At 37.9% G+C, this 21,585-nt stretch overlaps 1 protein-coding gene across 1 annotated transcript; it reads left to right on the plus strand.

Moving 5' to 3' along the window:
* Positions 1-10,701: 10,701 nt before the first annotated feature.
* LOC139735495 (glycogen-binding subunit 76A-like) lies at positions 10,702-11,775 on the plus strand. Its single transcript, XM_071646252.1, has one exon. It carries the CDS (start codon positions 10,806-10,808, stop codon positions 11,757-11,759), a length of 954 nt encoding a protein of 317 aa, XP_071502353.1. The 5' UTR covers positions 10,702-10,805; the 3' UTR covers positions 11,760-11,775.
* Positions 11,776-21,585: the final 9,810 nt, after the last annotated feature.

Consider the following 21,585-nt stretch of genomic DNA (forward strand, 5'->3'; position numbering starts at 1 on the left):
ACAAAATAATACCCATGAAAATGATAGCTTGACGGGTATCATTATCAACATCGTGATTTTGAACATGACAACATTATACAACTAACTATCATTTTTCGGTGTGATAATTGAGTGATAGGGCCTACGGGCCAGGATACGGGCCACTACAAAAACTATGTAGTGCCTATTCATTACAAGTCATGTACCGTACAACATTCTATTTGTGATTTGTCATATAGATAATATTAAGATTACATTGCAAGAATATCTATACATTAATTGAAACCCTTATGGAGGTTTTCTATTAGAGTTTATACAGCAAGAAAAGAAAAGCTTCGGTAGCTCTCCCTGTGAAACAAATTCCCTTTATTCTTGTTATTCCTCATAGTATAGGCCTATCTCGGGTATGGTCTTCGCACAATAGCCTATTGTTTTCGAAACAATTGTCATTGCTTAGTCAATCTTTTTTTTTTTTTTTTTTTGGTTTAATTTTGGGTTGGTTCCCCAATGGTAACAATCCATTGATCTCCAGTCCTAAGAACTTCAAAGAGAAAGTTTATCGTTTTATTGGGGTCATCCCACAAGACCGACACCCACGAGTCATGCAGCCCACGAGTTCGACGATGAAAAAAAAAAAGGTCCATGAGTCATACAGCTCACGAATCATACAGCCCATGAGTAGGCAGTAGCCCACTAGGTAAAAAAAACAGCCCACGAGTTCGACAGATACAACACGGGACTTTGATATGTCGGTCTCGTGGGCCTTGTTAGCTTAGTGTCGAACTCATGGGCTGATTGACTCCTGGGGACCGTTTCATGAAACTTCTTGTCAGTGATTTACACTGACAACTGTTAAAAGCTACTGAAATCCTTGCGTCTGATTGGCCGATAGCAAATTTGTCGGTGAAAACCTCCGACGAAGTCGTTGATGAAACGCCCCCTCAGCTATATAACTCATGGGCTGTTGGATATGACTCGTGAGCTCTATGGTTCGTGGGCTGTAATGACTCGTGGGTGTCGGTCTCGTGACGTGCACCCGTTTTATTTGGGACACCCTGTGCGTATGTTAGGATGGCATGGAAACATCTAGTAAAAGAATTCAGTCGAATAAAAGATGACTATTAAAGCTTTTCAACTACAATGTACTGTGTATATCATGTACCACAGCTACCACTTGGGCCCTATACATTTACCACAACTAGTAAACTTAAAGGCATGATTTACCATTTGCAGATAAATCAAAAACCCAACATTAGTGCTTCAAAATAGTTCTAAAATGTGAGTTAGGGATAGAAACAACCAATGTAAAAAATTGAATCAGTATAATCGATGCTAAGCATTGTTAAATATACAAAATGTGAACAGTATACTAGTTATGATTAAAAATTTTCCACAATAGGCCTATACCATCTACAGTTATGGTTTATTGTGAAAAATAGTGACATCTCCTTATACGTTAGGCTTTATTGCGAAAATCTAATACCATAGGATGTTTTGTGATACAACTGACCTACACATATGCATCAATTAATGTGATATCTTGAACATTTTTAAGTCACTGCTCCCAAAGATAAACAGGACTTTAAACCAAACGCTTTTGATACTACAAACAGACTGAACTAGATTTCACCGTAAAGATTACGTTTTATTGGTTATGATAATAAAAAACTCTAATAATGATAATAGTAGAACAATGTAGTATGCCTATCAATCATAGAGAATCAGGATAAGAGTGAAACGATGGCAGCACCATATTCATCGTCATGATTTTGGAAATCATTGTTATAATCATACATGATTGTATAGTAAAACAGAAAGACCCTATTAAGTGCAGCGCGCGCACACACACACTCACACACAACTAGTAGTGTACAGAGTGAAACACGGATCACCTAAGACACAGGTAAACCATAAAAGGTACACGTACTGCACTTTAACATTATTCTAAAATCTTGCAATATATTGAAATATTAATACACGAATTATGTATTATGTACAGCTTATATACATATTTCTTTTATGTTGTAATTCATGCTGGACAAATTACCACATCCCTTTGGTTTATTGTATGTTAACTTATTGACATGTGAATCTGTTCTACAGTGGAAAAGGTGGGCCCTATTTCATTTAAAGGACAATGAATACCAAATTCAATTTAGTTCATTCATTTTATATCCAAAAGGCCACGGTGATTCGTGAGAATTTATTCATCGAATTTGAGTGTTGGCCGCCCTCTATAGAAATCTAAAGCGCAACACCTCGGTGGTTTGGTTATAAATTTCAGGTTGTCAAGGTTATCTGTGAACGTCACTGAGGAAAATAGAAATAAAGTAGTCACGTGACTCTACCGAACTCATCACAAACATGAACGAAGGCCAGGGACGTCTATATGAACTTGAAATGGAGTGTTCCACCTAGAATATGATAGGGTCTGGTATTGTTAACAGACCAATATTTATAATCACTTTCTGATTCCAAATTTCATGATATCCCTCCATCACAGTGCTGCTTCTGACAACCAGAAACACAGAGCTTACCAGGCATAACAATTTACAGGAAATCCAACTAACAATCTCACTGCATTTGAAGGAAATCAAAGCTCAAATATAAGATGTGGATTTTAAAACAGCAACATTTTAGTAAAAGAAATCAATGAAGGCGTTGAGGAAAATCGGCCAATCCATTCAAAAGGTATATGACTTTTCAAATTTTCGGTGTTATAAGGAGCCTACTACACTTCATGACGTCATTATGGGCAGCAATATAAAGAACATATGAGGAGAATTCCACAAAATTTCATTTTTCATGAAAGGCACACATTTCATTGACTTGTTATACTGTCAATACGGGTATCATTATTCCCCTTGCTTTCTGAAAGAGCTAAGTGAAGTGAGCTTTTATAATGCTAGAAAATACTACAGAATAATGTTGAATCATCTTTATATTTTCTTTACTATTTTTAGCCACAAAGACGTCATGAAGTGTGGTTGTCTCCTTATCCAGCGTTGACGGCACCGAAACTGTAAAAATGCATAACATTTGTATATTGTTGTCCAATTTTCTTCAAACCTCATAAATTTGCACTGATGTGTTCTATAGCTGCTTTCACTCAACCCGCTGTTATATTTGGCCTTTGGTTTCCTTTAACTCTTTTTTTGTAGGACTTGGTATTAAGTTGTATAGCAAGTAATATTCCCAAGGGCAAATGTATAGATTCGAACAAATGTTGTAAATCGGCCTATCAAAGGGAGCATAGTTGCTATAAAAGTATATAATTTATATATATATATATATATATATTATTATATATATAGAGAGAGAGAGAAAGAGAGAGGGAGATATGGAGAGAGACGTCACGTGATAAGCATCCTCGCCCTCGAGAAAGAGTACCGTCTGTGTTGTCACAGTGAACACAGACACACACACAGACACACACACACACACACGCACTCGCTACTACGCACATTTCATGGAAGCACGTGTATGTGTCTGCACCTTCAAGCTGTGTATCATCTAGTCTGCATCGCAGACTCTAAATCTCGTAATACAGAGACTCCAGGCATTATAATCAGAGAAGATAATGATGATAATAATAATATAATGATGATAATATGAATTTATTGCACTAAAGTAATCCACTCTGTCATAATGCTCAAAACGCATACATACTATTATTACCCAAAGAAATCAAAGGGAGAAGGTGTTTTCTCATTTTTAAAATCTTATTCAGACAAAATCCACTGAAATATCTTTTGCGGCGAATGATTTAAGCCAGTTCGCAGTTCCACTTTGCGCATGAGCAGAAAAAAGGCTAATAATACCAACAGGCATGTGGGTTTTTAAATTCACGGGATAAGCATATGTTATGTAATGATTATTCACGTAATCCTATAATGTTGCTTGCACTGGCGTAGCCAGGGGGGGGGGGGGGGCGATGGGGGCGGTCGCCCCCCCCCCCCCCCCCTAAGATTTGGACCGGGGATTTGGGAGGCGGAAAAAAAATGCGTGTATACTGTATGCATGCACATGAAGCGGGTCTCTTTTGCAACCTTTCATCAAAATTTCTTAATAAGATATATATTAACTTTTTTTAAATATTTCACTCAAAGTGTACACCAGATCGTTGAATTTCAATTCAAAATATGCAAAATCTCTCGTGCTTGGGAGGGGGTATCCCCCTCCCAAACCCTCCCCCTCTGTGCCTCTTTCCCTAGCTACTAAGTACACTTTTGGGTGATTTCCCAAATGTTGATTCCATCAAATATGCGTATACGAGATATCTCAATTTCAACCTTAAAAAGATAAAAGCTCCATCGGAAGGAAAGGGTGGAGATAACACTCGCCCACGCCTTCTCCCTGCTCGCCCCCCCCCCCCCCCCCCCCCACCATGCAAAGAAGTAGACTGTGGCTATACCCAGATCGCTTTATTTCAATTCTAAAAACGCAAAAGCTCCGCGAGTGGGAGGGGGAATCCCCCTTCCCCTAAGCTCTACCTCACTAGACTTTATACATACGCACATGGTGCACATTTGGAATAAGAGCTAAATTCCGTGATTTTAACACTTCGATGAAATATTGCACCAAAAATTTGCACCAGATCGCTGAATTTCAGGTCTGAAAACGCAAAATCACCTTCGTGTGGGAGGGGATATGCCCCTATCTACACCCTCGTGTGCATGCTTTTTCTGTTTGATTGGTGAACAGACAGCGTTCATGATATTCAGTGTAAGAATTAATACAAGAAGACTAGTGTATTTAAATTATACCATTTTATAGGCAAATTGTTCAATAGTAATCTATACTAAAATATACTGCAACCTTAAACAAGTGGGACTGTTTCAACTCGTTAAAACACGCAAAAAACATGCATCAAATTGCACCATTTGCAACATCAAAATGCAAAAAGTTCTCACCGTGGGAGGGGGGACACCCCCCTCCCACACCCTCCCCTCCCCCCTCGCTAGCTCCGCTCGCTCGGGTTCATTATTCAGTGAAAAAAATTAATACAAGAAGTGTATTTGAATTATAGCATTTTATAGGCAAATTGGTCAATAATAATCTACACTAAAATGTACTCCTACCTTAAACAAGTGGGACTGTTTCACGTCGATAAAACGCGCAAAAACATGCATCAAATAGCACCATTTGCAACATCAAAATGCAAAAAGTTCCTACCGTGGGAGGGGGGACACCCCCCTCCCACACCCTCCCCTCCCCCCTCGCTCGCTCCGCTCGCTCGGGTTCAGTCGCGTTCATGATATTCAGTGAAAAGAATTAATACAAGAAGTGTATCTAAATTATACCATTTTATATAGGCAAATTGTTCAATAATAATTTACACTAGAATATACTGCTACCTTAAACAAATGGGAATGTTTCACGTCGATAAAACGCGCAAAAACATGCATCAAATTGCACCATTTGCAAATTCAAAATGCAAAAAGTTCTTACCGTGGGAGGGGGACACCACCATCACCCTCCCACACCCTCCCCTCCCGCCTCGCTCGCTCCGCTCGCTCGGGTTCAGTCGCGTTCATGATATTCAGTGAACAGAATTAATACAAGAAGTGTATTCAAATTATACCATTTTATAGGCAAATTGTTCAATAATAATCTACACTAAAATATACTGCTATACAAGTGGGACTGTTTCACGTCGATAAAATGCGCAAAAACATGCATCAAATTGCACCATTTGCAACATCAAAATGCAAAAAGTTCTTACCGTGGGAGGGGGGTCACCCCCCTCCCACACCCTCCCCCCCTCGCTCGCTCCGCTCCCTCGCAGACTAACCGCCCCCCCCCCCCCCCCCCCAAGATGAAATCCTGGCTACGCCGTTGGTTGCTTGCCAGCACATCCACCTGACAGCAAAAGTGGTATTTGACAATATCAATAGAAAGAGAATGTTAATACATTCAATGCCAAATAACTAAATGGATGCTTTCACAGGTGTTGATACGACGGATCATTCTGGTCATCTGGTCGCTACGCAAGTTCATTCTTTGTTTGAACAGGATTGATGAATCCCATAATTGTTACGTAAAGCTTATGCATTATGTCGCTCTGAAAACGAAGTGCCCCTAATGATAATGATAATTGCAATATTGATGATGATAGGCCTATATACTGTTAATGTATGGCTATTCAATCTACTTTTTGTGTCAAGGACGTGTGCACATGCACTGCCTGTGTTAAGACAATTTATTTTAAGTACAATAATCATAGGCTATGACAGATGTCATGTAGTAGTAGTACAATGTAGTAGTCGTACAATGTAGTAGTAGTAGTAGTAGTAGTAGTAGTAGTAGTAGTAGTAGGTATAGCAGCACTGAGTAGTAATGGTTTATTGAAAATTCATTTACAGCCATACAGATGACTAAACTGCAGAATTTTGTACATTCCCACTGGCTAATAACATACAGAATCATACAATCATAATCATTAAAGCAACAGCAGAATGACACATAGTGAACAAAATCTAAAGATTAATCAATGAAACTTAAGATTAATCAATGAAACTTATACATATACATTAAAGCAACAACTAAACAGGCAAATTAACATGAGTATCATTTCACAATCATATACATTTACGGTACTCACACACACACAAACTTATAAACAAAATATAAACAAACTGTTGTAATTCCCCGTTAAAACTTTCAATTTATGTTTAGACTGAAACAAGGGTAGACTAAGGGTGAAAGAGAGATACAAGGAGATAGAAAGGAATACAGTTCGACCTCGATAATCCGGCCATGTTGGGACCGGCGCTCATCCGGATAAGCGAATTGGCCGGATATGGGAGACACAATGTTCATGTATATAGCTGCTGTCCAAACTGCCATCCCAGAGCACTGGCAGCTAGGTAGGTAGGACCCCGCAACGGTGATGTAATCTATAGCCTGCGCAAATTGCCTGCGCAAATTGTAGTCCCTTCTTCCCAAAAATAAAGTATATCTTTATGTGAAAATCATAATGTGGTGTGAATTCATGTTAGTTGTGTCGGGAATATTGTAGGTAAATTGTGTTAGTTTTGTAGAATCTTTAACTGAGTTTAAAGCCACTGTTTGTTTGTTTTTTTCTCAATTTTTGGATAAAAAACAAGTCCTTCACTGCCTGAACGCGTCCAGATATTCCCGGATAAAAGGAGGCCGGATAATCGAGGTCGAACTGTATTGGGAATGAGATGTGTAAACATAATATTATGTAATTAATAATTATATCTGTACCATCTTATATTTCTATTTAAATCTAATAAAATCATATTTTTCAATCTATGTAATCATTTAACATTAGTACCTTATTTCACTATTGTGCAAGCACCGATATACATATACCCACGCACATACAATAACAATACAAACATAATAGATTATAACACCATACAATATGATTATATTTCAATTTCAGTTATGTCATGTGAGAGTATGTTTCAAACAGATGCCACTAATTTATGTTATGGATGATACTTGTATCCTCTTTCTAGCACAATTTCAACAATTGTTTACAATCACTCGATCAGGCTAAAAAATCACATATTATTTCCTTTCTCCGCACAACACTGAAAACACAACAGGGTTAAAGGTCTGTGCATGAAGACTAATACTGGCCTACGTGCGAAAAAACACAGCGTCGGCACAGTGACCGCTTTTCCTGCCCTGCGGAGGACATCAAACTCCACAATTTTGCCCACTGGAGCCTGATCTCATGAATATTCATATGGGAGATAAGTCCATATGAATACTAATATGGAAGATAAGTCCATCGCACGTGCAGGGTTTTTTCCCCCTTCATGATAACAACAAATTTTGCACGTTTTCGCATTTATTTACAGAAGCCAACTCTATCCACCGTCTTCTTTAATAATACTGACACAATTTTCTGCATGGCACTGTACTACAGTACATTCACTGCACTGGCGATGATGTTTGCCTGTGATACGAAGAATGATACGAGTAAGCGCATAATTCATGCGAGATGAATATATCATATATCCGAATATAAGATATAATTATTGTGGGAGGGAACAAGATTTCACTGTTCTCTTTCTGCAACCGTGCAAATTTCCCTTCGAAAGATCTACAAGACATGAAATGTAATAATTATGATGATATTCCGCTACTCGACTACCGGCATCATAATAAAATACTACTATTACTACTACTAATACTACTACTACTACTACTACTACTACTACTACAACTACTAGTACTACTACTAGTAGTAGTACTACTATACTATAGGGCCTATACGACTTTCAATGATAATAGTAGCAAAAATGTCATTTATGATTAAATCAATAATAGTGACGTTGATAATGATAATAACAATAAAATGATACTATTGATAATGATAATAACAGTAATGATAATGGTAATAATTTTGACAGCAAGAGCAACAGTTGTTTTGATTGTATATTCGTACTCTGTTATTGTGGACGTCATTAAGGCAGATCGAGTTCACAGTGATTGCAAACTTGCTGCAAATTGGATTTTTATGGGAGATATTTTTGCGATATAATGATAAATTGTGTGATATACAAACACATACAGTCATAATAATAATACAAATATATGTGTGTATATATTGTGTATGTGTGCATACACACACACACACACACACACACACACACACACACATATATATATATATATATATATATATATATATATAGTATATAGGCATTTACACGTGAGACATTTTATGTAATATGCCTAAATAAAACAGTGGTACAAAATAATGAACAATGATCATCACTGTCTCCAAAGTAGAAGGATGATAATACAGGTAGTTCCATTTCACTTGTTTTTCATTTTTAGGCTGCGCTCGGTATCATGGTTGCGTTACAATCCAAGTCGTATAGCATGTGAAATTGTAAGCCTATATATATCTATCTCATTCATGCCATAAATGTGAATTCCTATCCGAATAACGGATGCCCCATCGCAATGCTGTGAGTGCTATATGCCTATACGGAAAACCTTCCCCATCTCGGCAAATCCAGGGTGGGTAAAGAGTCCCGTTATCAAACATTAATTTAATTGATTATATATTCAGCGTCCTTTCATTTAGACGCGCGCATGGCAGTAGAAACAAGATGTTTCTAACTTCACCGTATGTTTGAGCTTGATGCCGTTCACATTTCATTTCTTGTCAAGTAATTTTCGATAAAAGCAATGGATTAATCATCAATTATCTTTCAGCGAAATTCCGTGTGGAATGTAATTATTTCTTAGAATTTGCACGTTATAAAAAGAGACGGTTATCGGCCTACTATACGTCAGCCTAACGATGAACCCTGACATATTTCTGTGTCTAAAGTCTGGATTACCATAAGTTGGGGGTTTGGGGTGAATACATTATCATAGAAGTGTAAATTAACAGTGCGATATTAATTATTTACTGGTATACTACCGTCTAATCCAATGACACCAAAAACATCATAATATGCCGCTTACGCTTTGTGGAAACCGGTACACGCCGCCGCGCGCCGGTGTAAATTCTGAATACATAAATAATAATGATAACCATGCCGACTTCAGGCTTCGGAGAAGGCGGGGTTTGCAGTCTGCGTGAGTCTCCGCCCCCTTTTTGGAACCTCGGACTTAAATGCGAACGTTCTAGAGTGATTATGAATACGAGTACTAGTAACCGGTGACGTGCACGAGAGGGAGAGAGAGAAAAAAAAAAAGAGGTGGCACCGCCGCATCATGTTTTGACCGGCATTGGGGGTATATAAACATGTTTTCAGATTGCACGTGGTAGACATTCCGCCGTGACTATTCTTCATTCCCAAAGTAACACCATGATAATTTAATAATTATTCAGTCGTACATGAATTGTATAAAGCTGGACCATTGCGTATGCCCACGATAAGCACAAGACATGGACACAGCGTGGAAATTCAACGACGGAGCTTTTATATCAAACAGTAAGTGGTTAGATTGGTTGCTCTATTTTCATTATTGTTTACATCAGAAAGAACATTCATGTTATCAATTCGCTGTAACAAGAATTTAAAATCCCCATGCATGTATCATATCCGGTATTCTCTCATCTAATTTAGACTTGCATACTTTCATATTCTCGTGCAACCAGCCATCCATGACAAACGTACACAAACGACGAGGAAGTGTGTGGCATATCCTGTAAAACTTATGCATAGCTTTCGTTTTGTTTTCGTAATGCAGGTCAAATCGCAGCAGACGACACAAAGACCCGACCTCGGCGGTGCATTAGCGTGGTGCAGTAGAGCATACATAATAAGGCTAAGATCAGCTGTTCGGAGAGTGGGCCAGGCATGTAGGCAGTGGTGATATCACACGTATGATTCGCCGCAGTGCAGAGAAGCCGGTGTCTGCACAAAGCACAGATACATTGTAGCCAGCTAAGTAAGAGCAGTGGATTTTAAGCCGAGACAACCGGAGATGAAACGCTGTCTTGTGTGTTCAGGTGACAACCGTTTAAATGTTATTGTGCGAATGTCTATGACCATACAATGGCGACTGGATGCGCCGGAGTCAGTAACGAGGAGGAAGAAAGCATTCCTTCGACGATGCAGGAAGTGGCAGGTGAGCTGAACAGTTCGCACGGTGTAGAGTTTGATGTGCTTCGCAGTACCATGGACCGTCCGCGGTCGCCCCTGTTCATGACGGAGTGCTCGCCGGCCTCAGGGGCGTCGAGCTCCGAATCGGAGGTGTGTACCGTCGAGGTCCCGAAAGTTGCTTTGGATTCCCGCTGCAGCTGTGGCAAGAGACTGCCCTGGGTCGAGGAATTCCCGAACGGTAATCCATTGAATAACGGAGCTTCACTTCCATGCGAGATGGGTAACTCCTCTACAAGCTTAACCCCTGTTTTCAACACTAATGGATTCTCACCAGTATCTAGCCCGTACTCGGAGTGGGATGAACTGTTTGCTCTGGCGGAGTACCGTGCAGTTGGACAATGTCAGGACCACATGTTAGCAAGTGGTGAATACATGTCCTGTTTCAATGAAAAGTTCAGCATGGGATACAGACACGGGGAGACTGAAGAAAGCCTGACTGACTGTAATAGCAGCAGTAGTGATTTATTCGATGTATTTGATAACCCAATAGCACACAGCGATACTAGTGATGATGTACTGTCCAGTCAAGATTCTGAGTCAGTGGTCAGTGAACCAGATAGTGATACCTCCTCGAAACCCAGGAGATCATCCTTAAGGGATCCGAAGAGACCAAAGACACCTCCAGGAACGCCCAATAAGAAGACGGTTCGCTTCGCCGATGCTCTTGGTCTCTCCCTTGAAACCGTTCGTGACATCCTGGAGATGGAACCCTGCGTCACTTCTCCACCCCCATCCTTCGACCTTAGCGACCAAAGACTACTCACCAAGCCCATCCTGCGCATGTGCTTCGAGCAGCCAGGGGGTCGCCCAGACTTCCTTAGGCGACTCTACGAGCAGATGGTATGTCTGGAGAACGTGGTTGTCTCCGATATGACCGTCCTGGGCACCATCAAGGTCAGGAACATGTCCTTCCACAAGGAGGTCCGAGTCCGCTACAGCTACGACGACTGGAGCAGTCACGTCAACATCATGGCTCTGTACGTCCAGGGCTCCTGTGACGGTCCGACCGATCGATTCTCCTTTGGCTTCTCCGTCCCAGCTCGTCACACAGGTGTGGGAGATAAGGTGTTCTTTGCAGTCTTTTACCGTGTCGACGGCCAGGAATACTGGGATAGTAACCATGGCAATAATTACTTTCTGCTCGTTGATGAAGCTCCTGTTGCCAGATAGACGATTGAAGTGCTGGTAAAATATCGCCTTTTACATAATAATTATATAGCTTGTAACTGCCAAGTCAGAAATGATATATATTTCATAGTATATTTTTCGGATGTGTGTTATGTACTAGTAGTAGTACTGTGATTTGAGGGCACTTGATTATTTTTTTTTTTCGTCGATTTAACTGCAGGTGAGTTTAGCTGCAAGTTACAGCTGCCATGTGAGAATGAGATATTGCAACAATGTAGATCGAGATAACAGAGGGCCTATGTGCTTCTACAGTATACCCTCATCGGTTATTTTGAAGTGCTGCTTGCCGAATTTATGAAGCGTTTTTGTTCTGATGATCACTCATTTCCACATCTCGATGGCTGAACTCTTTTGAGCTTTGTTTTTCTAGCATTTTAGTAAGCCGTTTGTGTGCATGATGTCATCATGAAAATGTATTTATTTGTAAATCAGATTTTGCCAACACTACGACGTCCAAAGGACGTCTCATAGTTTATCAGTCGTCATAATCATTATGCAGCTCATCCCCATTTTGTTATTGTTTTACCTGACTTTTATAAACATTTGGCGTTATGAGATGAGCATCACATAAATTTCGCGTATAGATTGGATTGATCGGGAAGTATGCAAAGTCGTAGCGTAGTGGTACGAATGTGTTGGCCTGCCGACATAATGTTTTTATTTGCGCATGCGCCACTCTTCCGCATGCATGCGTGCATCAATATTGCAAAGTACCCGATTTTACACCAGCATATAGACAGAACTACAGAAATATAACTTCGTGTTGCCAGTGGCTGAAAAGACTCAAGCATGCGTGACCATGCTATTTTTTGCACCATGGTGCCCAGGTGGTAATGTATATGGACACCCATGTGATATTCATACTTAAATCTTAAAAAAAAAGAAGAGAGACACACACAGTATGTTTTGAGCATAAGTGCAACAATTATTGATTATTGCATCTCGCCAACACCCAATAAAAAGAATTAAAATATTACATGTAATATGTAAGCTTGACTGTAACTCTGCTTTCCTGCAGAGTGTGCTATTATGTACGCCCTACTTGGTGTTTTTTGTTTCTTGTATTTATAGTCAATGTTGTCATATTTTCGCACGTGACAGTTTGGACTGCTTTCACAGGAGACCTCCTTGCATATCGTCCAAGAAAAAGACAATTAAAGCCTTAAATCACTTTTCATTGGTCATTTCATTTCGGTCTGTTCGCGTATTGCATGTAATTTCATATTCCATCAGACCTTAACCTGTTTACTTAAACTGACGATGTTTTCTTTCAAAAAAGAGAGCAAAACCTTTTTTTTCTTCCATATCCCAAAGTTCCATGGTGTCTTTTTCTGATCATTAATGCTTATCTCATCCCAGCCTTTAGCCTATTTTTTGTTTTAAATGTGAGGAAAATAGTTTACAAAAAAGAACATTATGTTTAGTATCTGAAGCATAGAATGATGCTCGTACCAATAAGCTTTTACATCATAAACTCTTAAATAATTTACCGTAAATCTGTGCTGGTGGACCATATCTCGATTATCATTGTGTGAATGACGCAGATCGTAGAAGACATCAAAAATCAAGTTCTTAATTCGCAGAGCGACATTATGTATGTGCACTTCCTATTAAAGGACGTATTTGTGTGTGTAAGCGCTTGTAAAGTGCATAACAATATCTTTCCATTTCACGAGTGAATGACGTTGCAACATTGTTCTTAGCATTCCCAGTCAGTTCATGCGACAGCAAATACAATTATTCAAGTTTTGATACAAATACTTCTAACAAAGTATACTATGATACGCTTGAAAATGATACAATGTGATCTGCTTTCTCGCAAATTAATCTGATTCGGAACCTGTCATAATGTATATGAAGGGAAATTCCATCCTGATATGCTGCTTTCTATGAAAACAGAAAAGTCAGAAAAGTTTATCAATGATGGAAATGTGGGGAAACTGGGACAATAGTTATGAATCATAAAATTTTAGAGAGAAAGATTAATTGATAACCCTATTGATGCAGGTAAAGTGAGCAGTTCGCTATTAGGTTTGTATGTATGTGTACGCAAAATTTCGCTAATTTTCATTTTCTGAAATGATTGGGCATAGACAGAACATATCCTCTAAGGAGGATATTCAAAAAACCTGTCACTCTTATTATATACCAACAATAGAAAAATGAAAATGGATGGACCTTGTCTGCACTGAGTGGAGAGCTGCCCAACACGTATACATCACACAGAGTTGCCAATATTTGTCTGATACACTCTAAACTTTTACAGTTCAAAACTTTTTTGTGTCTGAATTATTTGCCCACATTTTCACTTTTCTTCTCTTTTCTTATACATGGCAATATAATAGCAGGATGATATTCCCTTTCAAAACTTACTGTTCGTCGTGGAAAGAATTTGTCCACGAGCGAAGCGCGATTATATTATAATAGAATACTCCTCCCACCCATTAACAATGACACTGTTGTCAACTACAAAGAGATTAAAAAAAAAATCAGGGCTGTGGTGACTGGCAATTTTCTTTGTGAAAACTTTGGATAACTCCATGATTACTTATTGTGATGATTAGAGCTCGACAATGAATTTTGTGCATGTCAGTTTTTTTCTGTGTATATATAAGATATGCAGCGTTGTAAGACGGTCTTTACGACATAGGCCTAATGCACATGTAATATATTTCATGTCTAATTTTGCCATTCTTTGCAAAGAAGAAAGCAAGTATTGCGCAATAACTAGATGTAATTTAGATGCGGATATATGTCTTTTTTTTCCTTTTGAAAGAATGTCTTCATCATTGGTTTATGCCACGTATAGCGGCTATACACACATTTTAATGCCCATACACTCAGTATGATGGCTGAATATTCGTTTTCTTGTCTTGTACTGATAAGGTAGATTGCAATGTATGCAATGAATAAGCTTTCAAAAAAATGTTCTGCCGGCATCAGTTAAGCTCATATATGTTATTCCAAAGGTGAACTTTATAGCAATGATTCCAAAGATGTGGTCCACCCTTTATGAAATTTCAATAAAATTTGGTGGAAACTATTTAAGAATTATATACATGTATTAAGTTATTTCTGTCGCAGTGCCATGCTGTGCAAAATAAATTGTGTTGAATCTGTATATTTGGTGTTTGGGAGAAAAAAAAATATTGTTATATAACACAGAGAAACTAAACAAGAGTATGAATAGATCTATTTTGCAATGAACCATGCACAAATGTCTTCCCAAAAGTGTAGTACGTTATAGACATTTTGCAGTGATTGTTCATGATAATTGAATGATGCTTTATGGTTGTTCTGCCGCTGTATTATGGGGCACGGATGAATATTGTGTAATTCCTTTGATAGACGATAATCAGTTTGACTTGTTTTAGAGTGCGGTGATGAGAAAAGAGTTATGCAACATGTTTCCAAACGAATTAATCGTTATGTTTGGGCGATATCTATAAAGACAAAGTATAAAATTATGTACGTTAACTCAGGCTGTGCAGGATATGTTGTGACGTGTGCACAGTAGATTATGGAGTGCTTGCTTTTGCCATTCTGAAATATTTTAACCATTGATTTGAATCAAGTAAACGTCTTATTAATAGTGTATTGATAGTTCCCACGCCAGGATTTGAGTGCATTGGTGGTATAGCAATATTTCGTTTCTTCTTTTACTTTATCTTTCGAAATAAGGAACATCGATATCATAATTTTCCTTGATATAGACATAGACATGAAAAAAAGTATATGTCTGAGTTAAAAAGGGAGAGCTTATATACTTATAATTATACTATGTATATATATATATATAAACACGCAAAAAAAAAAGCCTCAAGATTTAAGGTTCGTCGCATTAGATGTTTCGGTTTAGATTATAATTGAAGCTTGTAAGTTGAGGTATAAAGAAGTGACTTTGTCAATCGTGCGGGTATAGCGGCTTTATCCCATCAATGTCACGCCGCGGCACCACCTTTGCCTTAAAACTGCGCAACCTGCTGGAAAGGATAAATAGCTTAAACCCGTCAATCCATGAGATTAGTCGATGGTTAAGCAGAGCTTATCGTGTGGTTACTAATGAAATCATTTAATACTCGTAATCACTCCAACCTTCATGTGTGATCTTCATGACTTTCTGGTCAGCCATTTTTAATCTTCAAGTGTACGTGGTCCACGCTTTATGTCGATCACCTCTCTTCAATCAGTAAGAACGCTGAGAAAGTCATGCGTTGTTCAATGTAATGTTGGTGTATTGCTACATATTGGCTATGTAAATATGACTTTCAGTATTACCCGTCGACCATTGTCATCAAGATTTGGACTGTCGACTATCATCATGTAGTCCCATATATTCACATCATTGTTGGTACCCGCAAAGTAAAGCCAACTGTGCAGATCTCTTAATTCGCTTGGAGGATCCGTACAGTTACGTCTTGTAATTACTTTCGGTGTGTTCCATAATAATGGGTCATAGTTCGTTGGCACAATTCTATCCGGATATCTTTTTTATCTCCGTATAATACATCACCCCAGCATATAGGAACCTATATAGTAGTCAATGTCGTATTTCAATTCTGTGAGTTTTGAATGATAGCGTTGTTAACGAAGAAGGCTGATTCACGAAAGTGTTCTGATTTATGGATGTCTGTTTTAAAGTTGGGACCTATAGCAAAACTATCACTTCCGTGCAATTGTACCTATTATTCATGTCCGTTTCACTGCTTCAGATTTGATGTGCATACATGAAATTGTTATGTCGGGCAAGACCAGGCGAACTTTCAGGTTGTCAGGAACAACCGTTATATTCATGGCATTCGCATTGAATTTGAATTAATATGTTATCGGTCTATTCCCGAGCAGGTGTTATCGCGGTGTCAGACAGTGCAGTGCAAAGCTCGAATATGAGGACTATTATTTATTCAGACATCGGGCATCTTGCTATTGATGAAGATCTTATGAAATCTAGAATGGCAAGAATCCCATCTATTCATGTCATTTTCACTGTTGACAGAATGGTGAACGCGGTATGAAGGTATAACTAATAAATATTATGAATACAAATAGGGTTTTATTTTTGAAGAAAAAAAAAACAACAACAAGCCAGTATTATAAAAACACGCTATTTTACCCTTATACAGCTCTGGCGTAATAATACATGTCTAACTGAATTGGCTCTCAAATCTCAAAGCTGAACAGACCGCTCCTGTATAGGTTAGTAATGATCAAGGTGTGTCCTTTTCTATGGATTGCATGCGAGTCACTTCATTCAACTGTTCCCTCCAATTAGTTTCTTGGGACAGGAATTCAGTTAGTTTTTTGTTTTGTTTTGTTTTGTTTTGTTTTGGTTTTTGCTATGTCGGGCAACCTCCGTTAAACTCTGTGGTTGTTAAGTGCAACTTTTTGTGAACTAATGTATAGGAATACATTACCAAAACTGCTTTAGTACACCCGTGGAGTTAAGCTGTTGGTCTATCACTGGAAGAAAGTGAAATGTCAAAGGGAGCGGCCATTTTGAAGTAGATTCTGTCTCACCTTGATTTAAATGTTGTAACTCATTCTTCTTGTTGATGTTTTGATTACCATGTAATTTGAACATGCGTTTGTCGAGACACCTTAATCGTCGAATGGAAATGAAAGAATTTTGATGAAGTTAGTAATTTCATTTGAACTTGATTATTCAGATCTTATATTGTACTGTAGATTATGCCGATAAGTCACTATATATTATGCCAAGCAAATGTCACTCTGAAACAAAATGGAGTTGGAAATCGTGGCTGTTTTCACATGGATACAATAAGTCATGTATCGAACACAAACCATCAATTATTGTAAAGTAGTGTTATATTATCAGTAAAGAATGCATGCTGGTGTCATCAAAGTTTAAAATTTAATTGTGTACTTTATTTTGTAACTTCTGAATTCGTTTCGACAGGCATAATGTCGAAAAGGTCAAATCCAAATATTTCCTATAAAGCAGAACTGTCTACAGTGAAGACAGATGTACCGCTTGCTGTGAATCAAATATTGTTATCATGGTGCATGGGAATCGTGCTACAATAATGAATTGAAAGAGAACCAGATAACCTACAAAAGGAAATGGAGCGAAGCGGAACGCGGACAAATTTATCACTGATAAAATGGTTCCCTTTCATCACACCTCGCCAATCCACAGAGAATAGCCAGACACAGAGAAAAAAAAAACCGAATTCACTTCGAGTTTTCAATGTCAAACGTCGCTTTGGACTTGATGCTCCTTTACACAGTTTTGTAGACAGTAAGCATGCAGGCAGATAGCAGCATGCTTGAAACCCCAAAATAGTCGTTTATTGAGATTTTTGTATATGAAATTTGTTGTTGTATCCTTTACCTCGGGCTCAGCCCTGTAAGTATCGAGAGAAGTATTTTGAATACATTTTTGTTAATGAAGCTATGAAAGTGTATAATGTCATAATATGGATACAAACTTCTATTTTTTTTTCACCTAATTGTCCTTATTGTGACGCAGTCGTATCCGAATTCAACTCAATGGAGGTGTATCCTGGATCATAAAACCAATAAATATCGCAAACTAAAGACCTGGAACAATGTGATGTGTTTGATTTTTGTTGGTTAGTTGATTTCGAATAATTGTGTACAAACCTATAATAATGTGTCTTTATTTGTGTGTGTGATATGCACGTAGATAGCCTAAAGTTGACAATACAATTTGTACAACTGAACTATTAACGTCTATATTACGTATGGTGCTATAGTGTGCTTGTCTTTTTGCGTCTACTTTGATGCATTCATGAGCGTGGTAGCCGATTTGTGGGTATCCCCGTGTATTTGTTGGTATAACAGTATGTCCCTCTTGATATGTTCGTATAAAAGTGTTTTCATACCTTACCCTAGTAGATAGGGCCTTCCATTATCCTTATTGTCCAGTGCAAGGTATTTGGCGAATGTAAGTTAGAATTCAAAGTCTGGTCGGTTTAGCAGCGATTATGATTTCAACGCACATGGCATTGTATGAGAGCATAATTATTTTCGCACTGGTCGCTACATGACTGGATCGACCACAAAATTAATCTCGAAATAGGTCAGACCATCCATGAGATTTATCATGTTCATAATCATGATGACTTATCACAGAAATATTACAACATTGTTTCAAAATACAAGTATTGAAATGGACACATGACAATGATACGTTCCTCAGCGTATATGTTCAAAGGGGATAACTTGTTATATCATAAACGTGAAATTATGCGTGCAACATGCATAGGCCTATGCTTAGTTTGGGGAAGGTGCGTTTCAGTGACTTTTTGTTACTTTTATCAATATACGATTTTGCAGTGATTGACAGAATGATGTAATCTGCATAATCTTGATTGGAAGCCGCTTGTGGGCGTATCCGACTAATCTGAAGAAAAATAGAAAAATAATTGCAAAAACATGTTGCTCATAATATTCTTTTGGCCACCTTTAGTGGTGATCAGGGTATCATAAATCATCACAAGTCAACATGCATTTGCATTGCATTGTGATAACTGCATTGTGCATTATTTAACTTAAAAGAAAGTGTACTCTCTAAAAAAATCGAGTGAAAATATTCACTCTTAAAGGAGTGAATACAAAAAGAGTGAATTTAGAGTGAAATTGGAGTGAATTTTGAGTGAAAATGTTCATTTTCACTCGTTTTAGAGTGACCTCAGGATCACTCCAAAATCTTCGAGTGATCCTTGAGGTCACTCCAAAATGAGTGAAAATGAACATTTTAACTCAAAATTCACTCCAATTTCAATCTAAATTCACTCTTTTTTAAATTCACTCCTTTAAGAGTGAATATTTTCACTCGATTTTTTTTAGAGAGATATACAATTTAATGCCCCAGCAGCCTGCATGGTCTATAATCATTTCCTGCGCCAGATCTTACTTCATCATCATCCTCTCCGATCAAGCAATATTGAGCAGTATTGACAATGATTGGTGCATCGAGATAAAAATTATGAAGGAGTCTACAGTCAACGCTACATACATAACTCACAATACGTGTCTGACACTCTAAGCATTCAATCATTGCACATCCTTATAACCTTATCACTTCCTTGCTAAATATGCCTGCAATGAGACAATAAATTGTTATCAAGATTGAAGAACAAGAATGTTATATGTGCATGGACTTCTGTCGGAAGAGCTTCTTGCGCAGTGAGGCGTATATCGCAAGCAAACATTTTTATTGCGAAGTCATGAGCAGCGTACTAGTATTCTGCATGCTTGTGTTTATTCAGTTTGTTCATGCAATGAATCAACCCCGGTGATTATGCATTTTTGGAATTAAATCACAGAAAACGTGATGTTTGCTGTCCTCTAAACACCACTGTATGTTCGTGACAAACTCTCCTGAAGGGAGCTCTTAAACGAATTTGCACTTTATAATAACTTACATTCAGACCAGAAAAATAAAAAGGTTTCTCCCCACAAAAAGTTTGTGCCTATCACTTCCGAAACGGGCTAAACGAAGAATGTGTCGTGGAATGCGCTTGGTGCATGCATTATGACTGTATAATACACTGGCACCAATTAGATGTAACCAATATTGTGCAATGATTATAACCATCGTCAAGATTTGCATTAATTTTTATTCTAGATAGAAGAGCTATACAGCATACTTGTTATTTTGGACTATTCTCTTCCCTGTTTATTTTGTATACGTCGAATTCTGTTCAAGTTGTAGTGGTGGTATAATAACAAGACAGCTCAAACAATGAAAAATGGAACTACCCTATAAAGCTAATTCTTATGTGGAAACTTGAGAATCACTGGGGTTAATATCTGCTAATTCTAACAGCTTTCGTATCAGTTGCTTTTAGTATTGTCATGTATGATTATAGACTCATACACCAACGGGGATTTTCATATCACGTCTGTCACAAATATTTGAAACAGAATATTGAGCGTATACATATAAATTGAAAAACAAAAATGTTGATTATGGGCGCGTGAACTTTTGCCCGAGGGTATACTGTTCACTCATTTACTGTATTTATAAGGGAAGAAAAGTATAGTTACAATAATTAAAACCGACACAATCACAGTTCCCATTCACACAAACTAGTCGGTCAATTCTAAACTGTATTAGAAATCATGAACCCTCAGGCAAACATTCGAAGCATTATTAATGAAATCATGAATCTATTTCTTAAACAGAATGTGAATAGGCAGAGAGCGATTATAAATTAACAGAAATTTTACTGGTTTGATAGATCATTGCACCGCACCATTCGAAGCAATTCCCTTTTACTCACCCTTGGTTCTTTACTAGTCTCCAAAAAAAAAAAATCAGAACAATACATTATCTTTACATGAATCAAAGAAAGATCACAAAATGGATGGACTGTCCATTGTAGATTCATTATTTAGATGATTTGTGTGTGTGTGTGTGTGTGTGTGTGTGTGTGTGTGTTTGTTTTTTTTTGGTGGGGTTCAATATGCACATAAACGCTAAAAATTATAATGTAGGTCTACCATAGTAGAAATATATAACAGAGACATGAAAGTCAACCTCTCGAACATTTTCCAACTCTGGCTCAAGACACATCTTTTTGTCTTTAAGTGGTTGTATTTATACCACAAACATAATTATCACCATCTTAGTTTGCAGTGCATTATTTTATTATATATTTTTTGCCCACTGTGAATTTATGATTGTGATTAAAATATCATGATCCCACACTGCTTTGTTTGTGAGTGGCTTCTTCTTATTTTGGTGTTTCGTTGTTGTTGTATTTCTGTTTTGTGAAGTTACGTTGTAAATATGTAAACCATAGGCCTACCTTAAAGG

This window comes from Diadema antillarum, unplaced genomic scaffold (genome assembly GCF_040938485.1).
Source record: "Diadema antillarum isolate AM-2024a unplaced genomic scaffold, OU_Dant_1.0 seq00000581_RagTag, whole genome shotgun sequence".
NCBI classification, from domain to species: Eukaryota; Metazoa; Echinodermata; class Echinoidea; order Diadematoida; family Diadematidae; genus Diadema; species Diadema antillarum.

Coding starts and splice junctions, on each gene's coding strand:
- LOC139735495 (XM_071646252.1), top strand. CDS start 10,806: ATGGGTAACTCCTCTACAAGCTTAACCCCTGTTTTCAACACTAATGGA.